At 41.0% G+C, this 9224-nt stretch overlaps 1 protein-coding gene across 2 annotated transcripts in view; it reads right to left on the reverse strand.

Moving 5' to 3' along the window:
* The window catches only part of YAF2 (YY1 associated factor 2), a 687108-nt gene extending 681734 nt beyond the window's left edge, over positions 1-5374 (reverse strand). The window contains exons 1-2 of one of the 2 annotated variants that reach the window (XM_044087447.1): positions 5177-5374; positions 4704-4829 (exon numbers count right to left, since the gene is read on the reverse strand). In XM_044087447.1, coding sequence (XP_043943382.1) covers positions 4704-4829; positions 5177-5202 — 152 coding nt within the window. In that variant the 5' untranslated portion in view covers positions 5203-5374. The remainder of the gene's footprint in view (positions 1-4703; positions 4830-5176) is intronic. The other variant, XM_044087448.1, reaches the window with a different exon arrangement.
* Between the last annotated feature and the right edge of the window lie 3850 nt (positions 5375-9224).

Below are 9224 nucleotides of genomic sequence, written 5' to 3' on the forward strand. Positions count from 1 at the left end.
GTTGTGCATCATGAAGCTTTTATAGTGTTGAGGTTGACCCTTTTCAGCAAGTAGTTCTCAGCGTCATTAAACAAACCTAAAATTCCAAGGCCACCCCTGAAAACAAGAGCTGCTTTCCAATTGTTATTAAGCTCCTGAAGAGAGATATGCACAAACATCAATGCTAGGAGGAGAGGGTAATTGATAATGGATATGCAGAGTAGTAGAATGTAAGATTGGATACTCAGAGTAGTAGAATGCAAGATGGGAGACTAGCAATTCAGATTCGGATCAGGATGCAGCATAACTGACATAATGTTTGCAGGGAGACAAATAGTCGAGAAGAAACTAGAGATGAGGAGTGTGTCCAACTGGGCATTCCTAGACTTGGAGAAAACATATGACAAAGTCCCAAGAAAGCTAATCTGGGCAATACTGCGGTTGTCTGAAGTCCCAGGAACATTGGTAGAATTAGTACAGGCTATGTACAGCGACCCAATGATTCAAGTATGAACAGTGTTCGGCCTCACATAAGGGTTCCCAGTGGGAGTGGGTGTACACCACGGTTCAGCTCTGACCCCACTGCTGTTCATACTGGTGATGGACTACATTAGCAAACAGGTTGGAGGGAACAGATCAACAAAGTTGCTGTATGCAGACCAGATGGCATTACAGGCAGACTGAGCAAGAACTTCAGCAAAGGATAGGCGAATGGAATGCAAAACTGAAGGCACATGGGGTGAAACTAAGCACAGATAAGACTGTGGTAATGGCAGCAAATTGGGGAAATCAGAAGTTGAGAATAGAGATAGAAAGGAAGACACTTGAAACTGTTCATCTGTTCCACTACCTGGGAGGGGTGGTCGAAGAGAAGGAAAGTCTGAATGAAGAGGTCAAAGCTAGAATCAAAGGGGCTACAGCCAACTGGCATAGTGCGTCAGGTGTAGTCTGTGACAGAAGAATGCCAAAGAAGTTGAAAAGTAAGGTGAACAAGATAGTGATGTGACCAGTACTACTGTATGGTACATAAACCTGGTCACTAAAGGCAGAACAGCTGAAGAAGCTAGAGGTGATGGAAATGAAGTGCCTGAAAAGGGAGGCAGTATGCACACTGAGACAGACAAAGAAATTATGACGCAAGAGCAGAAGCTAAAGTAGCTCCAAATGCAGAAATGATCAAAGAGAACAGATTACGGTGGCTTGGACATGTGCAGAAAAGCAGAAGACAAACTGGTGAGGAAAATTTGGGACAGACAGGAAGATCATCTGCAGTTAACATGATACCCAGACCCCATGCAGAAAAAAAATGGGGGATGATGATGATCAATGTTAACCCTCAGCAAACTACTGGTTTTTACTATCTATAAAGACAGCAAAAGTAAAAAAGTGGAACAAAACCACTACAAGTTTTCTGGTCTATTGGCCCAGCAGAAGTGCTTCAGTCTGTGATGCTGGCTAACTTGGATTCAACAATGGAAAGGAACTGAACAAAGGCCAACCAAGGAAGGAGATCTTCAGGACACAAATTTTTCTGCTAGCAAACAGATCAGTACAAGATAAGGGACCCTTAGCAAAGGCTAGAGGCTTTCACAAAGAAATCACATTTTGTCCACCTAAGGCAGGAAGTAAAATGTGGGTTCTTTACTTTTGACTGGGAGGCAGTCTTAAACTTCTGCATATTACTTTCATTCAACTCGGATTACAGAAGAAGATGTGCCCTAGGAGATTATGAGACATTAACTCTACCACCACAAGCACAGGCTAGGAAAAGTAAACTAGGAGGAAAAAAAACACACAGTGGAACACTTCCACATTATTAGGCAAAATTACACCTCATAATGAAGTAGGCACCAAGAAAGGCTGGAATGTCAATTACAATAAATCAATTTTTTCTACCTACCAGAGCATATAGTTAATTCAGACAAAAAGTTCAATTAGATTACTTTGGAATTATGGCAACAGACCAAAGTAATAGTAAAAACTCTCACTTCTGACTTGTGATCTTGCAAAGGCTAAAGCAAGCAACAGAACAGAAGTGGAAAAGAAAGGAGAGAAAATTCTACTTTAACCAAAAATTTTACATGGAGCTGTACCATATCTGCTTCTAGGTGGTGCAAGACTTGGCAGGACTACTATTCACGCATGAAAAAACTGAAGTAAATTACTTTGAGCCATTACTATTTATCACAAACATCTAAGGTGTACCCAGTCAAAGTGGCAAAAACTGGTGAGTGCATGGGCTGTCTGCAGAATAAAATGACTGACGCTGCTGTTGTCCGATAAGGTTAAACACCTATTAACATCGGTTAAACAAGTTGGAATACTTTAAATGTGGCCATCTTTTTAAAAGTTAATGAAGTGGTGAAAACTGAACGGTATGAAAGCCATCTGGGGATAAAAACAAACTCGCTCCTGCTGTTCTTTAATCACAGTCAATTCTTTAGTTACATTTAGTATGCGTTACTGATATGGTTTGGCATTAGCAGTGCCACACAATATACTGTATTTAACGAACTCAGTGTAAAATGACCATTGTTTTGGCTTGTGTGTGTGCCTGCATGGTAGTGTAACCAAGAACAAGTTGACCATACATTTCAAATTCCATCATAGTCAAGCCTGAGCATTGTACACAATAAGTGGCTATCTTTGGCCTGTGCAGAAGTCTGAGAAAGCAAAATGATCAGTGGCACGGCGAGGAGTATTACCAGCCCCATCGAACTTGGCTCTGTGGTCCAGGTTCCTTTTCTGTGGAGTCAGCATGTCCTCCCCAGCTCTGTGTGGGTATTATTTGGCTACTAGCCTTCCTCCAAAGACATGTTTTATGCAAACTGGCATCCCCTAATTCAACTTTAAGTAGGCAAGTAGTCTAACGAGTGGATAAGCAGTGGAGTGGACACATTTGAGTTTATCTTGAAATAGATATGGTTTGTTAGGAGCAAAGTATTACGTATGTGCGAGTTTTGAAAAATAAAGTAATATTACCCATTACATCTGTGGACACACAAAATATTGACGGGGGCATTTTTTACTAGCTAACGGCAGAGAAAAAACATTTATTCTCTCAAAATACAACTATCCTTCAAACACAGTAAACAACATAGAAAGACGTTTACACTTAAGCCCACAATGTGAACAGTACTGGACTACTACAAATAAAAAACACACCGACTACCTACAACAAACCTTCCTTTAAACATTCTTAAAACTTGCTCCACCACTCAAAACAAATAAACATACACTTCAAAAATATCACACACTCATTAACAAATTAGAGCCGCGCTTTTCTCTTTAGACCTCCCTCTACCCTTGCCATGGCTGAAAGTGGTTTCACCAAATTTGTCTGAAATTTGTCTGCTAGACCAAACTCTCCTTACAAATCAAGGATGCAGATAATATATGCATATTTAAAACATCTCATTAAAAAAAAGTCCTGATCATCACTATTACCATCCCTGACTACTCAAACTTAACTGAATGATGCTTTATCCTTTTTAATTATATTAAAAAAATGACATTAGAATTATTAGGGAGCACAAAGTTAATTTGGTCTGTAAACAACCTATTTGTCTAGCTCCAGCTTCTTTGTTGCTCATCTTTACATTGAAGAAAAGACACACATACACGTTAACTCACTATATTCCCAGTTTATCTCTGTGCTGACTATATTTACTTGAGATTTTCCTTTATACAGTTTGCTAGACTTATTTTGCAGCACAGGTTTGCAAAGTAGTAGCTGCACATTTATAAAATCCTAAAACTGTACTGTATTGCCATTTTATTGCCATAGATTATAACAAACTGTTTGCCGTTTTATGTCATTTTGTGTTAAGACTACTACACATTGTCTGGCTGTAATCTAATAATTCCACCAAGTGTATTAGCCACCAAGACTTTCAAGTAGTGCCCGGAATGAATCTTTGAACTAGTGCACCTGCCTTGTTATCAAATGTAAGTAAATAAATGCTACTGGTGGGACAGGAAACAAGTGAAAGGTATATGGTGTTATACCATGCAACATAGCTTCCTCTCCTTTAAAAAATTTAACTTGATGCTGTACCTGGACAGATATAATCCTCATTTTGTAAATGTGTTAGTCCTCACCGAAGCAAACTGAGTGAGGTGCGAGTTTCTGCAAACTCCGAACTATCTAAAGACTTGGATAGCATTTTATCTAATTGTTTTACCCGATTAGAAAATAAATAGATCCGTGATAATCTAAACGCTGTCATAAATGACTGTATTAAGGTCTAAATGCAATAAGTAAGTGTATCACGTTTCATGAATCAGTCTTTCTTCTGAAATCACACAAGAACAATCTACGATGAAATTCATTCAAGGCGTTACTAACGTTATGAAGACTACCCCTCCCCCAAAACAATGTCAATATTGAAAGATGTCAAATGAAACAAATATTGACTGGCGTAAATAAGTCAATTTAAAATACTTGTCACACATGGACTTTACCTCCTCGGCCCATTTCATTTTTTAATCCATTTTACAGTTAAAATTAATACATACAAGCTTCTTCAAACAAGCACCCAGAGTTGTCAATCACAAATAATTAATGCACCGAACACACAAAATGCTCTCTAGGCACACTTCTTAAACAGCACAAAAACACATGCACACCACATTTCTACAGCTGATCCAATGTGCTTTTATAAAATGTCAAACGGGAAACCATGAATTGGGAGCCTAAAGCCTGCTCATGTATCTGCACTTACCGTGTGGAGGTTCCCTTCCTGACATCGCACATCATGCATTTGAAAGCCTCAGCGCCGTTCCTGAACGTGCAGACACTACAGTCCCAATATCCCTCGTCTGATGAAGGCTTCGGTTGTCTCTTCGGCCTTAAAAATAAACCAAGAAAACACAATACACACCGTTAACTTAACCAAGCTTCTTGCCGACAGCAGTTGTAGTTTTGCTGACAATTTTACGGCTTGGCTTTGCAGCAGAGTTCCTGCACCTCCCTTTGCTAGCAACGCTGTGCAAAGCTGCTTTCTAAACATTAACAATGTATCAGTTTGACACTGTACTCGAGGCTTCCGCCATGGCTGTTTCCCCACACATACACACGCACACACACACTGTAGTTTCTTCTAGCCCCTCTCTATGATCCGCTGGGCAGCCCAGGCCGAAGCAAGGTTTTTTTTTTCCAACTCTGTTCTGCAACCGCCTCCTCTTATCACTTTACCTGGTAGGACTCTTCTTGTCCCCCATGCTGCAGAAACCGACTTTATTTAGTAAATAATCTCAGAGTGGAAACAGGATTACAAGTAGAAAAAAAAAAAAAAACGGCTCGCTAAACATCACCCGGAACCCGCAGCCCTCCAGCTGTCGGAGAGCAAGCCGGGTCATGTGACTCGCCTCACCAACCGGTGACTTGGGAACCGCACCAGTGCAATATGAAGCAGGAGGCGGTAGGACTTGGGCATCTGGAGATGTGGGGAAAAAAATCACATCACGGAGTAATTCTGGATTTCCACAGTCTTTACAAAGCGACGCTATGACTCCTCTTGTTACTGCTGAAAGTCTAACTTCAGTACGTTTGAAAATACGATATTAGCAAACACCTTTCCACTGATCTTCTGGCCTTTTGTAAATCAGCTTGGTTAAGTCACTACCTACACACTAAGTTGCATGACACAGCTTTTCAGAATTTAGGGTTATCACCTGTTCTTTATGCAGGACAATCCCTATAGGGGCAGCTCTGCCCTGTGTAAAATCATGAAAAATAACAAACATCCTGAGGTATTAAGACAAAAAAAGTTTACTTGAAGAAAACAATTATCTTGTATCTTATTCTTTCAGCTGCTCCCGTCAGGGGTCGCCACAGCAGATCAACTGTTTCCATTTCTTCCTGTCCTCTGCATCTTGCTCTGTCACACCAGCCACCTGCATGTCCTCCCTCACCACATCCATAAACCTTATCTTAGGCCTTCCTCTTTTCCTGTTACCTGGCAGCTTCATCCTTAGCATCTTTTTCCCAATATACTCTGCATCCCTCCTCAGCACATGTCCAAACCAACGTAATCTTGCCTCTCTGGCTTTGTCTCCAAACCTTCCAACCTGGGCTGACCCTCTAATATACTTATTCCTAATCCTGTCCATCCTCGTCACACCCAGTGCAAATCGTAACATCTTCATCTCTGCCACGTCAAGCTCTGACTCCTGCCTTTTTGTCAGTGCCACTGTTTCCAACCCATATAACATAGCTGGTCTCACTACCCTTTGTAGACCTTTCATTTCTCTCTTACTGGTACTCCTCTGTCACAAATCACTCCCGACACTCTTCTCCACCCACTCCATCCTGCCTGTACTCTCTTCTTCACCTTTCTTTCACACTCACCATTACTCTGAACTGTTAATCCCAAGTATTTAAACTCATCCACCTTTGCCACCTTTACTCCCTGCATCCTCACCATTCCTCTATCCTCCCTTTCATTCACACACATATATTCTGTCTTCTGGACCAATAGCCTTTCTGTTCTTTATCCTCTTCATAGCTCTCCTTACTTCCTCGTTACTAATCCACTGCACTTCATGATTCACTATCCGCACATCATCCAACCTTCTCTCCCTCTCATTCTCTTCATTCGTCAGCCCCTCAAAGTACTCTTTCCATCTGCTCAACACACTCTCCCCAGTTGTGAGTATGTTTCCCTCATTATCCTTTATCACCCTTACCTACTGCACATCTTTACTATCTCGGTCCCCCTGTCTAGCCAATCGGTACAGGTCCTTTTCTCCCTCCTTAGTGTCCAACCTTTTATACAACTCATCATACGCCTTATCCTTAGCCTTCGCCACCTCTCTCTTTGCCATGCACCTCATCTCCTTATACTCGTCTACTTTCTTCATCTCTCTGACAATCCCACTTCTTCTTCGCAACCTCTTTCTCTGTATACTCTCCTGTACTTCATTCCACCACCAGGTCTCCTTGTCCTCCTTCCAGATGTCACACCAAGCATCTTTCTAGCCATCTCTCTTACTAGCTCTGCTGTAGTTACCCAGCTATTCGGTAACTCTTCACTGCCACCCAGTGCCTGTCTTAACTCTTCCCTGAACATCACCTCACAATTACCATTTTTCAATTTCCACCATTTGATCGTTGGTGCTGCCCTCACACTCATCCTCCTCTTCTTGATCACCAATGTCATCCTAAAAACCACCATCTTATGCTGCCTAACTACACTTTCCCCTGCCACCACTTTACAGTCTCCAATCTCCTTCAGACTGGCCCTTCTACATAAGATATAATCCACCTGTGTGCATCTTCCTCCACTCTTATATGTCACCCTATGCTCCTCCCTCTTGTTAAAATACGTATTCAACACAGCCATGTCCATCCTTTTCGCAAAATCCACTACCATCTGACCTTCTGCATTCCTTTGCTTAACACCATACCTACCCATCACTTCCTTATCCCCTCTGTTCCCTTCACCAACATGCCCATTGAAATCTGCTCCAATCACCAGTCTCTCACCCTTGGGTACAGTCATCACCATTTTATCCAACTCACTCCAAAATTTTTCTTTCTCATCCATCGCACACCTAACTTGTGGACCATATGCACTAGCAACATTCATCATTACACCATCAATTTCCAGCTTCATAAACATCACTCTATCCAACACTCTTTTCAGCTCCAAAACATTCTATCTTGTATCTAAAACACCTTAATATTATATGAACAAGGGAAATAACTCAAATTCTGTGAAAGTGAGCTTTCATTTTGGCCATACAAAGTGTCCCACTTTGGATGCTTGAAAAGGTGGCAACCCTGTCTCTGATGGGTTGTCTTCAGCTATTGATGAGAGGTTCCTTTTTCCTCTTTGCCATAGAAAATCTAGTTACCAAAGGTTATAACAAGAGTGTCGTGTAGCCAGGAAGTTAGGAATTCTACGTCAATGATCACAGACAAACCAGCAATATTTACACCGTGTTAACAACGAGTCGCAATGGTTAGTACCTATGCACGTGGTCAGGCCATTCTGAACAATGAGCAGCTCCTTGTTGTGGTCACAGTATTGACCTGCGGCCAGATCATGGTAAGGTTGCCACCTTTTCAAATGTGGTATAAACATCAGATTTTGCAGGCCAAAACATACCCACGGCCACTACAAAGGACAGGACATCACTTTTTTGCCTAAATAAAAGCTTATTCTTGTAGATTTTTAGTTGCTTATTCTATTTCTGATAACAATTAGGTATTTCAGATACAGAATAACTGTTTTATGTAACTATTGCATAAATATAGGAAATAATTTTGCCCTAAAATCTCAGGACATCGGCCATTTTTAAATTTTTTTTGCAGGACATAACTCCCCAAAGAGGGACTGTCCCTCGCAAAGTGGGACAGGTGGTAAACCTAGATCATGGTAGAGTGCCTTGTGGCTGGATTAAAGTATGAGCATCTGAGATAAACAGTGAATGTGCTTAATGTTCACAAGCACCTCTGGTAGTCGGCGCAAGTCTGCACACACAAACAGAAAAACTGAGGTGACAATTTTGTACTTTAATGTCAGGGATGGCTAAAGATGAAGAGTAGAAGTTTCAGTATAGCAACAGAAACTACAGAGACAGACAGAAGATTGCAAAAGGAGTTGCTCATCAAAACAGGATGGTAAAACAGAATGGAGAAGGTGGTATGACAATAACTGCTTATAGAAAAATGTAAAACTTACTGTAGGACAAATGTAATACAAGAAAGTAACAATGAACTGGAGCAGTCCTGACAACATCAGAGTGTGAGCAGTGGGCCTATACTATGATATGAATGTTATTAAAAAATATGATACCCTCAGGAGAGTTAACCCATTAGTTCAGTTCGCATGCCAATAGATTTTGAAGAGGTCAGACTAAAAGGGATCATCAAACACACATATCAGTGTAATGTATTACATGCAGACTCATAGCAAGAAACTAAAAGCACTCTGGAAAGGGTTTTAACCTATACAGTTCCTACTGGATTTCTTCATACCAGTATCTTAGTAAGGGGAGCCACTGGAGTAGTCAGGCTAAAAGGGAACAACAAACACACATTTGAGAGTTTGTATCAAGAAAAAAATATAGACCTCAAGGGATTTGAGGTCGTACCATTCCTAGTGATATTCTCCATACCAGTGCATTAATATAGGGAGCCACTGAAGCAGGCAGTCAAAAAGGTGTCATCAATCACACATGTCAGGGAAATTAATCATAATTGCAAACCAGGCTGATAGCAAAAAAAGTAGGATAGG

The sequence above is a fragment of the Protopterus annectens genome, chromosome 11.part0 (assembly GCF_019279795.1).
Source record: "Protopterus annectens isolate FY-2018-M chromosome 11.part0, PAN1.0, whole genome shotgun sequence".
Taxonomy (NCBI): Eukaryota; Metazoa; Chordata; order Ceratodontiformes; family Protopteridae; genus Protopterus; species Protopterus annectens.